The sequence below is a fragment of the Taudactylus pleione genome, unplaced genomic scaffold (assembly GCF_031769625.1).
Source record: "Taudactylus pleione unplaced genomic scaffold, aTauple2 ptg000322l, whole genome shotgun sequence".
NCBI lineage: Eukaryota > Metazoa > Chordata > Amphibia > Anura > Myobatrachidae > Taudactylus > Taudactylus pleione.
The window spans coordinates 1152457-1174094 of record NW_028284723.1 but is presented as its reverse complement, the minus strand read 5'-3'; the positions used below and the strand labels follow the sequence as shown (position 1 = coordinate 1174094).

Here is a 21638-nt window from a genome sequence, read left to right as displayed (position 1 = left end):
CCTTTCAGTTTAATTGCTTAGCTCTGCCCAGTTTGTGGAAATCCTCATGTTTGCTTATGAATATTGAATGTGTTATTGTATTGCAAAGTAAAAATGTGAGATCTTTGGGGTTGGATTAATAGCTTTTGGATTGAAGCTTATGTGCATGCAGTCGGCCATGCTGCGTCACTGATAGGCTGGTTGCCAATATACTTTTTGTGGAAGAATAATAAATACTCCCTTGAAATCCTTTTTTGTGATCGGACAATATGTTATCAATCTTTGATACAACATAAAATACTTTTAGTAACATACAAACTCCTCCAATCTACTTCTCTGTCCTTCTCCCAAAACATCTTCCAACTTGACATTCTAAAAGTTGACACGGTGACTAGCAGCTGAAAACTGTATTTCAGTAACTAATGAACCATAAATTACAACTTACCGATATCATCCACATCCTTCAAAAACTGCTCCAGATTTTGGTCTACAGACATTGTTAAAAAAGTCTGAAAAAAATCAGAAGTGGATTATTTATTAAATAAAAATAGTATTGCGTCACTCCATGTAAAAGGGAATATTTTAATGTTGAGTCCTAAGGATGTAAAGCAGGGATGGGGAACCTCCTGCCCGGGTGCCTTATAAGGCTCTCGGTATCATTTGGTCTGGCCCTCAGAGCTTTTTTCTGCTAGCCTCATTTGGCTAGCGGGTTGCCTAGAATGGCACCCTGCATCCAGAATCTATACAGCAGTGCTACCTGGAGCATCCTAAGGATGCTTCAGATGGTCACACTGCTGCCCTTACAGCTCCTCGGAACATCCTCTGGATGCTTCGGGGTATTGCTGTAATCACCGGCGATTGTGGCCCCGCCCCCATGTGACATCACGCAGAGGAGGCATGGCCTAGAACAGGCCCACAAATAATATTATATATATCAGGCCCTCGGCAGAAAAAAGGTTCCCCACCCCTGATGTACAGCATGTTCTGTAGGTCCAAGAGCCTTGTTTCCCAGGAGTCTGTGGTTGATATTTTACTACTTTGTTTTAGCTATAAAGTGATAATGTAAAGACTAGGGGGTAAATTTGCTAAAGTGAGAGTTTTTAGAAGTGAGTTTTCAAAGAGATGTTGCCCATAGCAACCAGTCAGATTCTACTTAACATTTAACTAGCACCTTCTAGAAGATAATAGCCAGAATCTGATTGGTTGCTATGGGCAACATCTCTTTTAAAACTCACTTTTGAAAACTGTCACTTTAGTAAATTTACCCCTAGAGGTCTATTTCTGCGTGATGCTGAATTAAGAGTCATCCAATTCTGTGTTGGGTGTCCCCAACTCTTCCCCCAAAAGGTTGAGTAAACCAATAATAATTTGGAGAGCATCTTAGTGCATGCAAACTGTATATGAACTTCAACATTAAGTAATTTACACTATCATGGATCAGAACTGCAGAATGGATATGTAAATCCTGTATGACACAGTGGGTTGTATTTACTATAGAGATAAACTAGACATACATCTACAGTACCACACAACTTTCCAATTTTGGCAGGCCCATCCCAATTTGAGGACATAGTTCCGCTGTCAGCACATTTGACCCAACTCCAGATCGATGGTGAGCGGCTGGTTGTGGTGTGCAAGGCAATTCAAGGATGGTTGTAGTGGAGGGCAGATGTGATGTGGCTCCACTTTAGATATTTTAAATGCTAGGTGGTATTCTTTGGCCACGCCGGGCCTGATTCAGAAATTATCGTAATGGCGATTACGTATGCAGATCGAATGACTGTTTGCCATCGCGCATGCGTATAAGCCGTACTGAGCGTGCGCAGCGTTCGCAGCGCATTAGCGTACATTTCTGAATCAGGCCCGCTGTTCAGAGAGCAGAAAATCAATTATTTTGTTTTCTGTCCTTGTCATTATCTGTTTATTACAGTAATTGCTCTTTAGCTTTCCAGCAACACTAATGGATTATGTTATTGTACTTTTTTGCTGTATTATATTATGTATTAGTAATTTCTATGAAATACAACATTAAGAACACTTTAGTTTATCATTTTAACAGGTACAGATTAAAATAAGCATTAGGCAAATAGATAGTACAAGGCCATGGGTTGTTTCTACCCCTTCCCTACTGCATATGAATTAGTTATATCCCTTTTACACCAAAAAACACAGGTCTGACCTGGAATTTGGAACACAGACAGACCCCGTTCACATTGCGGCTCCGACCCGGGTTATTCCTGGGTCAGGCCGTTTACACTGCACACGGGTTTTCTGCCGGCACTTGGAGATGACATCATCTCCAAGTGCCAGTGAGCCGGCTGTCCGTATGATGTGAATGGGACCCGAGTCACCCGTTTACACTGCCCTGCAACAACCTTGCTCGCTATCCGAGTTGAATTGCCGGGTCACTGGACCCGGGTTATTTTTCGGGGACCCTTTTACTCTAAGCCGCGATCGGGGTTGACACGGCAATAACCCAGGTTATTTGGCCAGTTATCTTATTCATAAAAGTAGTAAACTGGAATGTCCATGTGTGTATTTTTATTATAAACGTGACTAATTTTGAATATCACTCCAATAATTACTCTAGAGGAGATGTATCAAACTTTGGAGAGATATAAAATGGAGAGCGATAAAGTACAAACCAATCAGCTCCTGTCAAACGGTAAGATGACAGTTAGAAGCTGATTGCCTGGTACTTTATCTCTCTCCAATTCATCTACTGTATTTCCCCCTCTATCATAAACAAAACCACTATAACTACACATAAGTTTTGATGGACCTCCCACCATGCACACAGAACTGACAGCCAGCACCATATTTATGGCTACCTGTTCAGGTGGGGGGTGGGGGGGGCTTGGTTACTTTACCTCAGTTCCCTGACCATATACAAAGAGTGCTGAAAGTATGCCGCCGGCACTTGCACTGAAGATGGCAAAACCTCTGTGCACAGTGCCAGTGTATTCCCTGTCTATTGCGCAAGCACCAGCAACATATTTCTGGGTGAGGAGGAGCTGCAAAAACATTAAGACGGTGTGTGTGACTGTGTGTAGGGTTTGTTGAGCTGCCTAAACCTAGCACTCCCACTCCGCAGCCTAACCCTAGCCCACTCCCTAGTGCCTAACTCCTAATACTTACTGTCAGGATGCCGGCGGTTGGGATTCTGGAGCCAGGATTCCGACTGCTGTCGGGATTCCGGCACTGATATTCTGAGCACTGGCGTCCCGACCGCTGCGATGGTGACTATATCCTGTTTGACTGGCACATGGAAAAACAGTTGTGATTCATTGGTCAATTTAGCTTAAAGTCCTTCAGCTACAGGACTCTCCACAGTCAGTATAGAGGGGTATTCAATATGAAACATTAACTTCACTATCGAAGTTAAAGTTTCATATCGGAGTTTTTACCTGTGTTAAAGTATCGGGCGCGCTCCCGCTTATACCCGTATTCAATATAAAATTAACGAAAACGGGAAACTCCGAAGTTGGATTTGCGAAAAGTTATGAATTTTCCCTTAAAAAAATTGTAAGACCCCCCTAAAGTAGTAAAAACATGGGGGAACACTATGGGTACCCCCGTTTTAGCCTTTAATTGAAAGTCGGGGATTTAAATAGCCGCAGCAGGTGTTTTTTTCCGACATTGAAGAAGTGATGCAGAAGAGCACTTAGGGTATGTTTTTCGTTTTTTTAAGTGGTCCCATCAAATTCGGGGTACATGAAAATGGGTACTAGCATATTTTGATGTCCCTAAAGTAATTTTTTAAAAATTCTGCATTTGTGCACCTGCCGCTATAATTCTATTCTAGAAAACACCTGCCGCATACTTGCAGAATAGCCCTGAACCTATTTCCCTATTGTTAAACAATTTTTTCCCATTTTTTTTCTTTCACCCCAATTTTTAAATTAATTTTTTGGGGTGTCCCTATTTTTTTTAAAAAACTTTTTTTGACACAGTTCTTTTTTAAATGTCATTCCCAGGCTTAAAAAAAATAGCCTGCACCCCTAAACCCCAATTCTGCACTTTTTTTCGACACCTATTCAATGGTGAAAATTTATCCCTGTTTTTTATCAAAGACTTTTCAAAACTGCGATAAGTCTTTGAAATTGAATACGGAGTAAAACTAAAACCTGCGATAATGACGTCATACCTCCGATATTAACGCAAAAACGATGTTATCGCACCCATACTGAATACCCGTTAGTGTCATGTATTTTTGTTTTGTATTTATTCCATAGGTTTATAGAGACAAATTTGGATTAAGGTGGAAAGATGAATAAAGCTATTAACAAGGATTTTTTAGGTGAGGTTCATAGAGTACAGATCCACACTCTTCCCATATAATCTGGCACATCGGCGTACAGGTCCGACAACAGAGCGCAAAATGACATAAGGTGCACATTTGCAAACGAGACCAACTTTCCTTTACATTTTGTATATAACCATGTGTAGTATAGACACAAAAGTTACTCAACGGATGAATCTTCCTAAAAGCAATAAAAACTGAAAAAAAGAATAATCTTATAATTTTGTCAAAAAGAGAAGAACTACAATAATTGCACAAATGATCCCGCAAATAACCATTACTAAAATATCTACGGTAACTCTTATTTTAACTACACTGAGCTACCAAATGTATATTTTATTTTCACCGAGGTTGTCAAGCATGATATAAAAAGCATTCTACACACTTATCCATAATGCCAGTTATATGGCAAGCTGTTAACACTAGTAAATGATTTACAGACACTTGAAGTGAGATAATGATGGATTGGCGCATGGAATACTGGAAGTGTAACGAGCTTCTCAAATATCTGCCAGCCACCGACAACATGGGCTTATAATGATTACTCACAGAATTTACTGAATGACAACATAATGTTTTAGATGTCAACCTAGATAAAGCCTGATAAGTTCTAGGCAAGAAGGGAAAAAAACACATTCTTTTCCCTATTGTATTATACAGTACACTTTACTCTTTAAGACAAATACATTTATGTATTTGTCTTTTCCTAAGGATAGCAATCTGACAGTGGAGAACTGGACATAGGTCTTTTTCATTTGGCTGCTTTATTCTGTGTGGTGTTGAATGTGTCTGTATCCAGCCACCTGGCTCCCAGCCATTGCATTTTAAATGATTTATTGCATGGTCTTCTGAGATGACTCCCTCTTGGCTTAGAGAACACTTGTAATTTACTGAGCTTTACCAAGGGAATCCAAGCTGCCGGGTATATTATGCTGTGGATTTATAATTATTAGTACTTGTGCAGACATTGATCCAACATATTTCTATATATTATAGTACGGCATTCTGAATGACGGGTTTACACCTTATTCTTAACAAAAATAAAAGTTTACATTCTGCCCTTCTGTATCCTACTATAAAATTTAATTTCTGAAACCCTAAAGGTGCCGACAAACTTGGCGATGTGCTCACGATCCGACATTGTGTCCGATTTCCCCTTGAGCTCTCCCCAGCAGTCGTGGGCACGATTTGGTGTTAAAAACTGTCCAATGTGACAAACGATATATCATGCCTCCTGACTATTCCAGTGCATCGTGACTGAGATTGTCAGATCTGCCCTACAGCACGGCAGATCTGAAGATGAGATGTACGACCTGCGGGGACGCGCATCGGCATCGTGATCGTGAGTGGACACTCACGATTTGGGCATATTTTACACGATTTGTCCTCACGATGCGTTGGAATCGGGCACATCGTGTAAAATATCGCTAAGTGTGTAGGCACCTTAACATATTCCACTTCAATGTACAGTATAGCATACAGAAACAACATGCATGGGACAGATCTATACAGTTGTAGAATGTCTGCCTCCGAGCGCAATGTTCCATTGTTACAGATGATCTTTTGTTTCACTTACTGTATTTGTTTTAAATCAGAAACGGCAAAAGTTGTCAGATACTGTGTGCATAGAAAAACTATATGGACACGTTTAAGGGCTGCATTCGGTTAGAACTAGTCAGACAGTTTTCATTTTGGAGTTTGAGGACATGACTTAGAGCTCGGCCTAAGGGGTCGATCCAATTAGCCGCAATGATCTCGCCGACGTGAGCCATCGTGGCAATGCCCGCACTTTACGGCAGCCTGAATTTGCGGAAGTTGAGGCTGCAAGCCAAATTCCCCAAATTTGGGCTCAGAGCGGGCAGCAAAGGGTGCCAGATGCCGGTCCGTTGCCGGTGTTTATACGCCGTTGCAACAGCAACTCACACCCTTCACGGCTAATTGGACTGACCTTAGTGTGTTTGTGCTATGTAAATCTGTTATTCATTAGAGTTACATGGAAATTGCACTTTCAGCCTCATGTGCACACAGAGGCATTCAAGTGTAGCTTTGGATCAGTAACAATGTCCATAATGTACTCAAGCAAAGCACACCCCCTAGAGATAAGCCTAGAGCTGGGTATACACCTGGATGACCAGGCAACCCAGCCTTGTGGCCATCCAATAAAACGACATATCACATCACTGTAACACAGTGCATAATCCGCTGTACAATGGTGTGATATATCGTTACATGTCTAATGCACCTATACCACAATGTACGTCACATTGTCCCACATGATGTGCAGCACATCCATTGGTAAGTTAATACCACCCAATTCATAATACGATGAATTGGGTAGTTACCAGTGTACACACTATACGATGGTTGTTCTGATGCATTGAGGACAATGGGCCCGTATGCATTGCAGTGCACGAAGACACCACTATACAGACCCATCGCAGAGTGATTGACAGGAAGTGAGCGTTTAGTGGTGTTGACGGGAGGAGGAGGGAGGGGTGGGCGGCGAAACGCTGGCGTGTCAGTGCGTTTGAATACCGTTACAGGGGCGTGCATAAATTAGCAATTGCGATGACATAAGCAGCTTGTGATCTCACTGCGTGCGACGAGGTTAGCAAATCCTGAGTAACGTCAGACCTCGTGCAACTGTGCGTGAGGCTCCGATGGTACTCGATGTTTCAGATGGTTTCGCAGACTTGCAAAGTATTAGGGATGTGAGTGAGGGGAAGTGGGCGTCCTTCTGTTGTGCTGTGACGGCATAGCGATTGCAAACATTAGCATATTTTCGCAGTGGATCTGCGCAAGTAATCGCTGTTGCGATTCGTAATGAATCAGGCCTAATATATCGTATAGTGCAGAGGTTCCCAAACTCCATTCATGTTTTAAGGATATCCATGCTTGGGCCCAGATGGTTAAATAAAATTGACTGAGGTAAAAATTAAGTCACCTGTGCTCAACATTGGCTATCCTTAAAAAGCTGGACTGCCATGGTGGAACTTGGGAAACTCTGGTATAGTGTGTACCATGCTTTAGTAAAAGTGAGGTGCAACTTAGGAGGCTTATCCATTGCAGTATTCCTCAGGCTGTTTTCTTAAGAAAAAAAATGTTGTATAAATGAACATCCGCCCTCCGCAACATGATTAGGTTTAGGGAGCGTAGCGGGGTTAAGTTTTTGAGGGGGAGGTTAAGGATAGGCGCCCCTAGGGGGGAGTGTTAGGCACCACTGGGGTGGTTTAGGCACTAAGGGGGAGACAGGTTTAGGAACTAATGGGGAGGGTTAGGGTGCGGGGTGGGGAGGGTTAGGCTACTAAAAGGGAAGGTTAGGGTTAGGGGGGAAGGGCAAGTATACTTTCCCAACCCCTGTCGGGATACCAACCATCGGGATGCCGCTGTTGGTATTCTGACAGGAGGCATCCCAGCATTACATACCCATCCCATATTACAGTATGGCCGTTTATGCTCATTTACATTTTGGCTACTGTAGGTAAGTAGATTCTCTATTGGATTTTTTTTTTTTACAATTTAAAAGGCAAAACCAACCTGGATTTGCCTTTTTTTAAATTATAGTAGTTTTTAAATATCTTCGGAATAGCTCCCATGTCTGAATCTCATGGGCTATTACATAACACCCGATGGATGAAATTAATTGTTTAAATCTCATATATAGAGATTAAGGGCCTTATTCAGACCCGGTCGCAAGCGCTGAGTGCTCGCAACTGGGTCGGTTTGCCCACTGGGCATGCGCACGTCGGCGGCTAGTGACGGGCGCTCCATCGCTACGGGTCTCGCACCAAAGGGGGCGAGCTGTCGATGGTAATTGACAGCTCACCCCGTTTGGGAGGCGGGCAGGGGTGGTGGCCGCCAAACGGAGGCGCTCCCGACGGAACTCCTGCCGTTTGGGGGCGGCCCCACTGAACATCAGCAATGATGTCAGCGGGGAGCTTCCTGCTCGATCAGAGCAGGAAGCTCCCTGGGGCTTGCGCTTGCCGAGACCCAACCTTATGGTCTCGTCGCAAGCCCCAATGGTCGCGACCATCGCGACCATCACCCTGGTCGGTCGCTAAGCTGCTAGCGACCAGGAGGCCTCACTAAAAAAAAGAAGCGGCCGCCCTCATTCAGAGAGAGTGATCGCTTCTTGCAACCGCCTCTGAATGAGGGCCTAAATCCCAGCAATGAACCATAGGGAGATCATTCCACTATTCAACGATTAAAATTCACTTGTGCAGCACAGCTCAATGGCTACAATTTGTTAGAAAACAAATAATCGCGGTTCTAAGATCACTTAATATAGCAAAATTACGAGGTCGGACTTTTCGCCAGCATCGCCGTTTTCCCAGAGATAAAGTATCGGGCACGTGCCCGCTTATCCCCGTATTCAATAAGGTATCAGCGAAAACGGGAGCCCGGTGGAAAGGTATCGAAAAGTCCTGTCACTTTTGGTGAAATCAGCCTGTCACCCCCTAGAAGATGGTTTGACATGGGGGATCACTATGGGTACCCCCGATTTGGCCTGCTGAAGGTAATTGGGGTTTTCTAAACAGCCGCGGCAGGTGCATAAATGCAGCTATGAAGAAGAGGTGAAGAACAGCTTATTTTTTGGGGAAAAATAACTAGTCCCATCAAATTTGGGGTACATGAAAATCAGGGCCAGCGCTAGGCTTTGCTGGAGTTGTCACCCCTTCCCTCCTTCGCTCCCTCCCCCTGAGCTTAAATATATCCTCTACCTCCGGGCGGGTGGCGGGCATTTCCTGCGCCCACCGGATACAGTGGCGCTCCGGGCGACGGACCGGCTTGCCGGTGCCTGGAGCCGCTACTGATGAAAATGGGAGCAAGAATATTTTTAAGTCCCTAAAGTGTTTTTTAAAAATTCATCAAAAATCCACCTGCTGCAACCACCCGTAATCTAGAAAACACCTGCCACATACTTTGGGACCCCCTCCTGAGTCAATTTTGCTAGTTTTTAAGTTTGTCCCTCAATTTTTTTTTCGGCCCAAAATGAAACCACTTTTTTTTGGGGTGTCCTATGCTTTTTTTTAATTATTATTATTTTGACACAGATTACTCTAAGGGGACATTCCAAAGGCTGCAGGCTATTTTTTTTTATTCTGCACCCCAAAACCCCAATTCTGCACTTTTTCGCCTCCTAAACAGTGGTGAAAACGTATCCTCATTTTTTTACAAAGACGTTTTGCACCTGCAAAAGGACTATGAAATTGAATATGGGGATAAGTGAAAATAGCGAAAATTATCGCCGATAACGGACTTTTCGCTCCAAATTGAATATGACCCTTACAGGTGTAGAGTACTGTATAAATTTTGCATCTTAAGCTAGGAACACACTATATGATATATCATACGATATATCATTCTGACGAGGATCAGAACTATGGGCCTGATTAAGACGCGCTCGCAAGCGCATAGTGCTCACAAGCGGGTTGATGGTGGGCCATTGTGCACGCGCGGCGTGCGCGAGCCCTGGAGCGAGTGAGAAATCACTCTCTCCGGGGCTCGCTATAAGACGGGGCGCCTGTCGATGTTGATCGACAACTCGCCCCTTTTTGTAGGCGGGGAGGGGGGGTGGCTGCACAAACGGAGGCGTTCCCGAAGGAATGCCTGCCGTTTGTGGGCGGCCCTACTGACATCACTAGTGATGTCAGTAGTGCACTTAGGCCATGATTCAGAGCTGGACGCTCTGACAGAGCGCTCGCTCTGAATCAGGGCCGGCCCTCTGAATTTTAGAGCGGCCTCCTAACCACCCACAGCTATAGCGAGCGGCCAAAAAGATGGTCGCGATGGTCAAGACTTGCGACGAGACCCTTGTGGTAGGGTCTCATCTGCCGCAAGCCCTGGAGTGCTTTCGGCTCTATCAGAGCCGAGAGCACTCCCACTGACATTCCTATGTGAACTCCTCCGTCTGGGCAGCCACGCCCACCAAAGGGGGCGTGCTGTCAGTAACCGTCGACAGCACGCCCCCTTTGTAGAGAGACCCAACGGAGCCGGCTCCCTCGTGCGCATGCGCACTGGGCCAACATCGACCCGCTTGCGAGCGCTCAGCGCTCGCGAGCGGGTCTGAATCAGGCCCTTAGTGCTCTATTAGTGCAGGAAGTCCACTCGGGGGACCCTACAAAAGGGTCTCCTCGCAAGCCCGATGTTTGCGATAATCGTGACCATCGCCAGGCCGCACGCACACGCTGTGGGTGGTCACCCACAACTGTGCGAGCAGCCTGGAGGCCGTTAAAAAAAATAAAAAATAGGGATGCCCTGATTCAGAGTGAGTGCACGCAAATAGCGTGCGCCTCTGAAACAGGCCCTATATACAGTATAATACACATCGTATGGGTTGGGTGCGGGATGCAGGCGCTTGGGATCCTGACCGTCATAATTTCGATGCCGGCATCCTGACTTGGTTAGGATACCGACACCTGTCGGTAAGTATACCAACCCTACACCTACCCCTCCCACCCCACTACCTTATCCTAACCCTCCGCCCTGCAGCCTAAACTTAACTCCCCCCGTAGCGCCTAACCCTCTCTCCCTAGTGCCTAACCCTCCCCTTTGTGCTTAAACCTAACCCTACACCTCCCCCTAGCCCCACTACTTACTGCCGGGATGCCGGCTGTCGGGTTGCAGGTGCCGGAATTCTCACTGGTGTCGAGATTCCGACTCGGGGATTCTGAGCACCGGCATACTGACAGCCGGGATTAAAACTACATTCCGTGTATTCGGCTAATCCACCGTTGATCACATCATCCAATCTTCTGTTCTGCACAGCAGATGGGACGATGCAATAAACAACGCCATGCAGTTACATGCCGCATGTAATAACACATCGCACCATAGTACATCGGATCTCTCTTTCCCTCGCTGGGTCGCACATCATATAGTGTGTACCCAGCTTTAGTCGCATCACAGACACAGCAAAGATCACAGTGTACCAGAGACACTAGGCTGCGATTTTACTAACATGCTGTCGCAGGTGAAGCACGGAACTTGGCATGGGGAAAAGCAGTGGACGCTTGCAACGTATCCCTTTATACATAGATTCAGTCGCACATAGATGTACAAATGTAGCATACCAAATTGAACACTCTACGCTAGCAATGTAGTTATGATGCTTCTATGTGTTTTAATTATGCAAATAAGATGCACATTTTGAGCTAAAAAGATGCTCTGTGTGGCCGAATCGCACAGGACCTGACTCGCTGAGAGGCGTTATTTGGTGATACTGAAGCACCAGAAAGGACACATCTGTATATTATAAACCACTTCCACCACTAGCTATACTAGGGGTTCCCAAACCGGTCCTCAAGGCACCCTTACTTTTCAGGTTTTGCTTGTGCATAGATGGTACAATCAAACTGACTGAGTAATAATAATTAAGTCACCTGTGCTTAAGTATGGATATCCTGAAAACCTGTACTGTTAGGGTGCCTTCCTTCAGGACTGAGTTTGGGAACCACTGGGCTATACTATATATCCATTAACCCTGCTTATACCCTCTAAGTTTCTGGCTGTATCTAATACTGCATATCTGCAATTGTACCTGTATCTGCATGCCTGCATTAACACTTGTTTTACCTGCATTCTGTTCCTGTCAGTTAATTAACTTCAACCTGGTTAAAGCTTGGTACAGACTAAAATGACAGACGGTCAGAAGACCAATCTGCCGTCCGAACCGACGATTGGTAAGCTATACACACTTACCAATCGGACGCTCGATATGTCTGGCCTGATATCACAACTGGGCCGGCATTTAAATTTGCCCGCCCAGTTCTGATGTCAGTGTCGGCGGTCCCTGCAGCCAGTGTATGGGCGGTTAGCGGGTCACCCATGCACACCTGAAGATGCTCCTCGGCTGTACTGCAGGCCCAAGCTATGTCTGTGAACGATGTTCACAGACATATCAGGTGTATACACCTGCCGATCAGCTACCGATATATCGTTCATCGATCGAACTTCATGTCTGTGATATATCTACTAGTGTGTACTAGGGGTGTGCACCGGCCACTTTTCGTGTTTTGTTTTTGGATCTGGATCTTTCTTCATGTTTTGGATCTGGATTGGTTTTGCCAAAACCACCCTTCGGTGTTTTGGGTTCTGGATTTGTATTTTTAAAAAAAAAAAAGCATAAAAACAGCTAAAATCATAGAATTTCTGGGTTTTCTGCTCCTATGGTATTATTAACCTCAACAACCTTAATTTCCACTCATTTCCAGTCTATTCTGAACACCTCACAATAGTGTTTTTATGTCCAAAAGGTTGCACCGAGGTAGCTGGATGACTATGCTAAGCGACACGAGTGGGCGGCACAAACACGTGGTCCATCTAGGAGTGACACTGCAGTGGCAGACAGGATGGCAGTTTGAAAAACTAGGCCCCAAACAGTACATAATTCAAAGAAAAAACAAGAGATATGGTAAGAACTTACCTTTGTTATCTCTGTTTCTACGAAGTCCATAGGGTCCACAGGGTTGACCTTGGGGGTATAGGTTGGGAACCAAATCCGGGCACCACGCAGTTAAAGCTTTTAGCTCCCAGGATGCACTGGGTCCACTCTCCCTATAACCCCACCCCCAAGCCAGAGGCACCTCAGTTTGTAAGTAGCCAAAGGCCGGAGGAGGAGAGAAAAAGAGAGAGAAAACTGGAACACTCAATAACCATACTCACCGAAATGGGAGACGGAAAACCGGTGACCAGCCACACAGCCCATATGAAGCCAGGTGCGTCAGGGCGGGCGCCCTGTGGACCCTATGGACTTCGTAGAAACAGAGATAACAAAGGTAAGTTCTTACCATATCTCTTGTTTTCTACTTCAGGGTCCATAGGGGGTCCACAGGGTTGACCTTGGGGATGTCCCAAAGCAGTTCAACCAAGGGTGGGGACGCTCCTGTGCTGAGAGGAGAATCCGTCGCCAAAAAGGAAGCATCCTGAGAGGCAAAGGAAACCAATGCCTAGAACCTTAAAAAGGTGTGGACGGAAGACCACGTGGCCACCTAGTAAGGTAAAACAGCCGAGGCGCCACAGCGAGCCGCACACATGGCCCGAGAAAAAACAAGCATCAACAACAGGAAGGCCTACCCATGGGTAGGCCCCTGAGGAAGACCTACGAGGCCATCCAGCCAACATTTGGTTATAGGCCGGCCATCCTTTCCTGTGAAAACCAGAAATCTCAGACCACCAATAAGGAGTCCGATTTCCGTAAGGAACCTGAACGGATCACAAAAATCCAAAGAGGCCAGACCACAGTCAATGAGGCCACACCAGCCGAGAGGACTGGGGACAGAATGGCCGTACCATAAGTTCCAGAACAATATGGAACCTGAAAACCACTAAGAAGCAACACAGGGCGAGAGCAACTCCCACCCTGACATGATGCCCTCCAGAAGAGGGAGCCACATGAGAACGCTCCCAATTCAGACACTCTCCTGGTTGATATAAACACCCTGAGAGAAAGAGAGAGCCTAAGCAATAGACCATGTAATGGCTATCACAACCAGCGGTTCCATTGACTGTCCCCGGAGGTAACGAAGAACCACTACTTACTCCCCAGGAGTCCCTAGGGAGGACAAATGGAGGCATAATCAAGAAAACACTCCAAAGGATGAACTGGATACCAGAGTGGAGCAATTCCATATCTTAACCATACTGACAGTGTAGAGATCCGCACTGTCAGGAAGACCAGGCCAAGTGTGAAACCCAAGCCAGCCGGAAGGAATGCCAGAATATCTGGAAATCCTGGACACCGGAGGATTGTATCGACAGGTACAATACCATAAGATTTATGGCTGCCACAGTTTGTGGTAGGTCCCAGCAAAAGCTGATCCATGTGCTCTAATCATTCCAACGATGACAAAGCCAGGGAAGCCGTAAGACCACTGTAAGGACACAGTCAAAGACAAACGACCCAGGTCCAAGGCAAAACCAAAGACCCTGAGACAACAGGTCCGGGCAGTGAAGCATCAGGGATGGAGTATCGATGTAGAGACTCCGAAGATCCAAGTACCCCTGACATCTGGGGCAATCAGGAGCCACCAGCAGGAAAGCATCTCCGTCTCGATTGAAAACACTTCCAAAGACCTTGAGGAAGAAGGGAGACCGGAGAACACAGGTACACAAAGTGGAAGGACCACTTCACCGACAAAGAGTCGCTGAAGGTTGCTTCAGAATCCCCAAAGCTGAACTGTAACACCATAGTGTGATAAAGTCAGAAGGCCATGAGGGTCACCTCAGGGGGGCCCCCCCTGCTCACCAGGAGATGAAACCTCTCTTGGGGAAGAGACTAGTCCCCGGGATGCACGTCGTGACGGCTGAGGACTCTCGCTTCCCAATGGAGAGCTCCTGAAATGAACGCTGCCGAGATGGTCGGGAGGAGACCCTCGGACTATGTCCGAATATGTGACATACCTGTCATTGCCACCCAACGAACAGTGTTGCTAAAAAGGAAGCCACTGTCCTGACCCTGTCGGACTGAACCTTTTCAGGTTCACCGGGAAACAAGAGTTATGCCAGAGTAAGTTAATTGACAGGGTGGAATCGACAGACGTCCAACTGCACTGAAAAGGATTCGATCCAGACACTGTCCATAGCAAAGAAAACCCTGGACGAGATGGCCATAGCCACCCGGACAGGGACCGACTTGCCTCCGGAGAGAGCATCATCGTTTGAACAGTTATCCGACAGAAAAAACTCATTCCATCTGGAGATGAGCCAATTATGGAAAGGCCTGGAATGGAACTGAGCCCATTCCACCATGCATCCCAGAGTGTAAAGACATCTGTCGACTGCGCAGACAACCATGTACTCCTAATGGAAGAGAGGAGATTCCGTCTTACGCCAGAAGAATTCTCAGATTCTGAGAATCCAGCAGGGATCCTAGATGAAGAATACCCAGAGAGGGATGCAGGGAGGACTTTTTCCCCGTTGATTAAACGTCTGCACCCTGAAGAAGCCACAGTCATCCTGACCTGGCCGTAAAGTACCCCGGTGATCCCGCTAAGAGCAGGAGGCCGTCCAGGTACAGGAGCATTGGGATATACTGAACAGAAGAACTGTCAGAAAATCCAAAACGCTGGTAAACCCCTGTGGGGCTGAGGACAGTCCCAACAGGCAGAGCCCGAAAAATTGTAAGTGTTGCTGTGATACAGCAAACCTCAGCCCATGCTGAGGAAAGGTCTCTGTAAGTACCCGTAGGCACGCGTCCTGTATATCCAGTGATACCATAAAGTCCCCAGGTTCCAAACATCGTATGATGGAGCATAGGGATTTCCTCCTGAGCCCAGGTAGCTTTAGGAACTGGTTCAGGGAATTGAGACAGAGAATAGGCCAAAGAGGACCATTCAGCCACCGCACCAGAAAGAAAGCAGAACAACCAGTCCCTCACTGAGATAGTGGGGATGGCCTAATTAGCTCCGCTTACCGCAACAACTGCATAGCTTTCTGGATCTGTAAGGCCCTTGTAAAGAGGGCGTACCCTCCTACCCACGTAGCCGCGGCAACTTGACACTAATACCGGGCGAACTGAGAAAATCGGTATCTCCCAGTTGTAGGCCTGTCCCGTCAGGCTGAAGAGATATCCGTAGGTTCAGAAGCAGGATCGGCTGGCAGTCCAGGCCTGCTCGGTACTGGATATGTCGGCCCTTGTAGATGCCGACAGTCTACGAAGAAACAGACCTTTAGGCTGACCCAGAGGACAAAAAAGACTTAACAGACTTAGTCTGAGGCCTTGTAGTGGGCATAGCTGAAAGCGGTAAACTTGTCGTTAGTAATACTGCCAATGTTACTACAATCTTGTCAAGGTCAGGACCAAACAATATCAACCCTAAAGATGGTATCTGCACCTCTGCATTCCCAGAGCGCAGCCATAGGGTATTACGGAGGATACAGTCGCAGCCGGAACTCTGAAAGTTAGGAGACTGGTATCCAATATAGGCATTTCCACCTATGACAACAGCATATATTACGTGAGCGACCAAATACATTTGAACCCCCGACGTGTTGGAGGGGAAAAAACGTTACAAATGCATCAACCCAATATGCAATAGTATTAACCAACCATGCTATAGCCATGGTAGGATGGATAACAACTCCTGAAAGCAAGTATACTGATTTCAGGCAGAGTTACCACCTACGGATCCGAAGAATCCGACCACGCAGGAATGGGAGGCGTAGTAACGTCTGTAATCAGACGAGTAACACGCCCATCCCCCCCAGGAGGGGCTCGTGATGACCCTCAGGGAATTTGGGACAGGAGGCCAAACACTGTTGTAACACCTCCTATCTGGCAACAGCCAGAGTCCCGCTATGCGATCCACCCGCTAGTCAGCAACAGGGAACCCGAAGGCACGCAATACTGAGGGTGTATGATACAGGTGCAGGTCAACATTCACTCTAACCAGAATGGACCTGCTACCAGCCCTAAAGCAGGGATAATAATACCTGAAATAGGCTTCCCCCCGTGTAAGAGGGAAAGAGCCCCGAACAGTACCCAGTTCACGGCAGAGCCAACTGGGAAGTAACCACAGGGCGTCAACCACGCCAATTAGCGTTTCGTAGAAAACGACATCCACCCAGGGTGGCTGTTGTGGTAATCCCTGCAAGGGGAATGACAGACTATTGTGGCACCAGGGGGAATTCATATACTGCGAAAAACCCCTGCAGGGAGCGGTAGTCTGTGTCACAGGGGAAGAGAGCAAGAAGCTGCGAGATACCCTGAGATGAAAAGGGCAGTATGGTGAAGTAACCCCAAGTGAGGTACAACAATGGGGCCCGCCCGGCGATCCGCAATTGAGAGGATCCCGAGAAAACAAACCGCCCAAGGGGGTCGTGAAAGAGGCCGGCACCAGATGACGCCACATACAGAACCCTTTATGAGTCAAATCCTCCGCACTAACACCTGCAGCACATGACTTGCAGGATAGTAAAAATGGGTGCAGTATAACGCTCTATCTCCTGGTCAGACATATCTGACCAATCTTGGCGGAAATATTAAGCAGCGCTATACTGGTCCTGACTGATGCCAAAAATTAGCTGCAGGGACCCATTTTCAGCGTATGCAACACACAGTTCCATCTAAAATATGGCAACGTGCTGCACGCAACAGTATGTGACAAACCACACAAATATTAACAAGTATATAAATGTGAGGTCTCAGAACCACCCTAAGTACAGCTGTATTAGGGCAGATAAAGAAAAGGGATAGAAATACACTGACAGGTGAGAGAATAAAGTACAGTCAGCACTAGCATAAGTCACATACAATGCAGATATATACATATATACATAAACATGTCATATAATATACTGCACTATTACACTGCATTCAACTGCCCAGATTCAGTGTCTGGGAAGGCTACAGTGCTGTGTACACTGACCTGATGGTGAGGTACGCAGGGGGACTGGACTCACTGCCATCCTGAGAGATTTCTGCTGCACCACAGAGATAAAATGGCCGCTGGAGACCTCAGAGGAAGCGTGGCCCGCGGAGGAAGCAGCTCAGCGACGCCAGACTATGGATACTGAAAGGCGCGCTGAGCTGAGGGGAGGAGCCGCTGTAACAGGGAAGGCTGCCTCCCCTGGCCGGCTATTAACCCCCGGGACGCCGGCTCCCTGCACCGATCGTTAAGTCCCTGGTGGTCTAGTGGACACACGGGGTATGGGGGGCCCGCCGCCACTGCCGGCGCCTCCGGTCTGTCCCCTGAGACCGGAGGCACAGGACTGCATTTGAAATGCGCGGATCACCGCAAGCGGTGATCCGCGACCTTACCTGCTCCCCGTGGATCCGGCAGCAGTCCTGGGCGCCCACAGAGTCCGGCTAGTACAGACTCTGGGGTCCCGCTGAGATCCCCAGATCTGTACTGGCGTCTCAGCGCCAGCGGGGTGACGGAGCGGCAGCTTAGACGTCCTATGGACAGTCCGACGCTGCCGCTCTGAAGAGTCCAAAGTCCATGGAAAAAACTTTGTCCCTAAAAAAATAAAATAAGCTTAGGGGCTGCTAATCAGCTCCCCCTGCGCTAACGGTGACCCGACTCCGGCCGGGCACCAACTTAAACTGAGGTGCCTCTGGCTTGGGGGTGGGGTTATAGGGAGAGTGGACCCAGTGCATCCTGGGAGCTAAAAGCTTTAACTGCGTGGTGCCCGGATTTGGTTCCCAACCTATACCCCCAAGGTCAACCCTGTGGACCCCCTATGGACCCTGAAGTAGAAAAAAGAGGTGCAAGATGGAATTGTCCTTGGGCCCTCCCATCCACCCTTATGTTGTATAAACAGGACATGCACACTTTAACAAACCAATCATTTCAGCGCCAGGGTCTGCCACTGTGGCTGAAATGATTGGTTCGTTTGGGCCCCCACAAAACAAGCTGGCAATTAATCTGTCCCTGCACAAACTGGCTCTACGGAGGCAAGATGTCGTCCTCATCCACCGATTCCTCACCCTCTTCAGTGTTGTGTACATCCTCACAGAGTATTAATTCGTCCCCGCTGGAATCCACCACCACAGGTCCCTCTGTACGTTCTGGAGGCTGGTCTCCCTAGAAGAGTTGATCATTCATTTTTATGAACATCATCTCCACATTTTGTGGAAGCAACCACCTACGCCTTTTGCTGACAAGGTTCGCGGCTGCACTAAACACTCTTTCGGAGTACACACTGGAGGGGGGCAACTCAGGTAAAATAGAACCAGTTTGTACAGGGGCCTCCAAATTGCCTCTTTTTCCTGCCAGTACAGGTACGGACTGTCTGACATGCCTACTTGGATGCTGTCACCGATGTAATCCTTTAACAGACAGACGCATGCTTGTCGCTGCTGCTTTGAGGATGCAGGTGCGGCTACAGCCCACACAATTCACAAAGACAGAAAATAATCTTTTTATTGTTTGTGGAGCGCACTTTGAGGGTTACACCACCCTTTAACAGACAGACGCACGCTTGTCGCTGCTGCTTTGAGGATGCATGTGCGGCTACTGTGCATACATTTCACAAAAACAGAAAAAAAAAAATTTTTTTATTTTGTTTGGAGTGCACTTTGGGGGTTACAGCACCCTTTAACGGACAAGCCAGCCAGCCCTTTACTTATGACACAGGCGCACGCAGTCGCTGAATGGCAAAAGTGGTCAGAAATTTTTCGGGCCACCCAAAGCGTCTCCTGCATGCCCCTGTCGCTTTACAGAAAATTCTGTAACACCAAGTTTATTGTGTGAGCAAAACATGGGACGTGCTGGAATTTGCCCAGATGTAATGCCCGCACAATATTGGTGGCGTTGTCAGATATCACAAATCCCCAGGAGAGTCTAAGTGGGGTAAGCCACTGGGCGATGATTTCCCTCAGTTTCTCTAAGACGTTGTCGGTGGTGTGCCTCTTACTGAAACCGGTGGTACACAGCGTAGCCTGACTTGGAACGAGCTGGAGTTTCTGAGATGCTGCTATTGGTGACGCTGCTGTTGTTGCTGCGTAAGGTGATACATTTACTCAGTGGGCTGTCACAGTCATATAGTCCTTAGTCTGCCCTGTTCCACTTGTCCACATGTCCGTGGTTAAGTGGACATTGGGTACAACGGCATTTTTCAGGACACTGAGGACACTTTTTCTGACGTTTCTGTACAGTCTCGGTATCGCCTGCCTAGTGAAGTGGAATCTAGACGGAATTTGGAACCGGGGACACACTACCTCCATCAATTGTTTAAATCCCACTGCACTAATGGCGGATACTGGACGCACGTCTAACACCAACATAGCAGTCAAGGCCTCAGTTATACGTTTTGCTTCAGGATGACTGCTGTCGTACTTCATCCTCCTCGCTAAGGACTGTTGGAGGGTCAATTGTTTAGTAAAAGTAGTGGTGTTCCTACTTCCTCTCTGGAATGATGAACAACTCCCAGCAGCAGCAACAGCACTAGGAAGAAGTGGTTCTTGATCTTTCCCTATTTTATTTTTGTTGGAGACTAGTGCACTTTTTGGGTTACACCACCCTTTAAAAAATGAGCCAGCCGGCCCTTTACTTATGGGACACCGGCGCACGCTTGGCGCTGCTCCTTTGTTGATGCACGTGCAGTCACAGTGCACACAATTCACAAACACAGAAAATATATATATTTTTTTGTTTGGAGTGTACTTTGGGGGTTACAGCACCCTTTAATGGACAATCCAGCCGGCCCTTTACCTATGACACAGGCGCACGCTTGGCACTACTTTGTTGATGCACGCGCGGCTACTGCGCACACAATTCGCAAACACAAAAAAATATTTTTTTTTTATTTTGTTTGGAGTGCCCTTTGGGGGTTACAGCACCCTTTAACGGACAATCCAGCCGGCCCTTTACTTATGGGACACAGGCGCACGCTTGGCGCTGCTCCTTTGTTGATGCACGTGCTGCCACAGTGCACACTGGGCCTGATTCAGACCCACTCGCGAGCGGCTGTCCGCTCGCAAGTGGGTCGATGGTGTGCACTGCGCATGACGGAGGGAGCTCCGTCGTGCGCATGCGCGAGACGCGACGAGCGAAGGACTTTCCTTCGCTCGTTGTGTCTGATCAAAGGGGGCGTGCTGTCGATGTTTATTGACAGCACGCCCCCTTTGGTGGGCGTGCCTGCCAGACGGAGGCGTTCCCAAGGGAACGCCTACCGTCAGAAGCCGGCCCCACTGACATCACTAGTGATGTCAGTGGGAGTGATTTTGGCTCTGATGGAGCCAAAATCACTCCTGGCCTTGCGGTTGAGAAACTCAACCGCAGGCTTCTGCTCACACTGGCAATGGTCGCGATGGTCAAGACCATCGCGACCATCATCCTGCACGCTCGTATAGGCTGTGGGTGGTGACCCACAGCTATACGAGCATCCAGGAGGACGCTCCATATTAATGGAGGTGGGCCCTGATTCAGAGCGAGCGCTCTGGTCAGAGCGTCCGGTTCTGAATCAGGGCCACAATTCACAAACAGAAAATATTTTTTTTATTTTGTTTGGAGTGCCCTTTGGGGGTTACAGCACCCTTTAACGGACAATCCAGCCGGCCCTTTACTTATGGGACACAGGCGCACGCTTGGCGCTGCTACTTTGTTGATGCATGTGCAGCCACAGTGCACACAATTCACAAACACAGAAAATATTTTTTTATTTTGTTTGGAGTGCCCTTTGGGGGTTACAGCACCCTTTAACAGACAAGCCAGCCGGTCCTTTACTTATGGGACACAGGCGCACGCTTGGCGCTGCTCCTTTGTTGATGCACGTGCAGCCACAGGGCACACAGGGGGTCATTCAGACCCACTCGTGAGCGGCAGTACGCTCGCAAGCGGGTCGATGTTCCCCCACTGTGCATGCGCACGACAGAGGGAGCTCCGTCATGCGCTTGCCCGAGACCCGGCGAGCG

General features: G+C 47.5%; 1 protein-coding gene across 1 annotated transcript in view; it reads right to left on the bottom strand.

Annotated features, from left to right (window-relative positions):
- The window catches only part of TTC12 (tetratricopeptide repeat domain 12), a 149784-nt gene that overhangs the window by 116071 nt on the left and 12075 nt on the right, over window positions 1-21638 (bottom strand). Inside the window, exon 2 of the mRNA XM_088443011.1 lies at window positions 425-488. Within this exon, the coding sequence (XP_088299137.1) occupies window positions 425-476 (52 nt within the window). The 5' untranslated portion in view covers window positions 477-488. The remainder of the gene's footprint in view (window positions 1-424; window positions 489-21638) is intronic.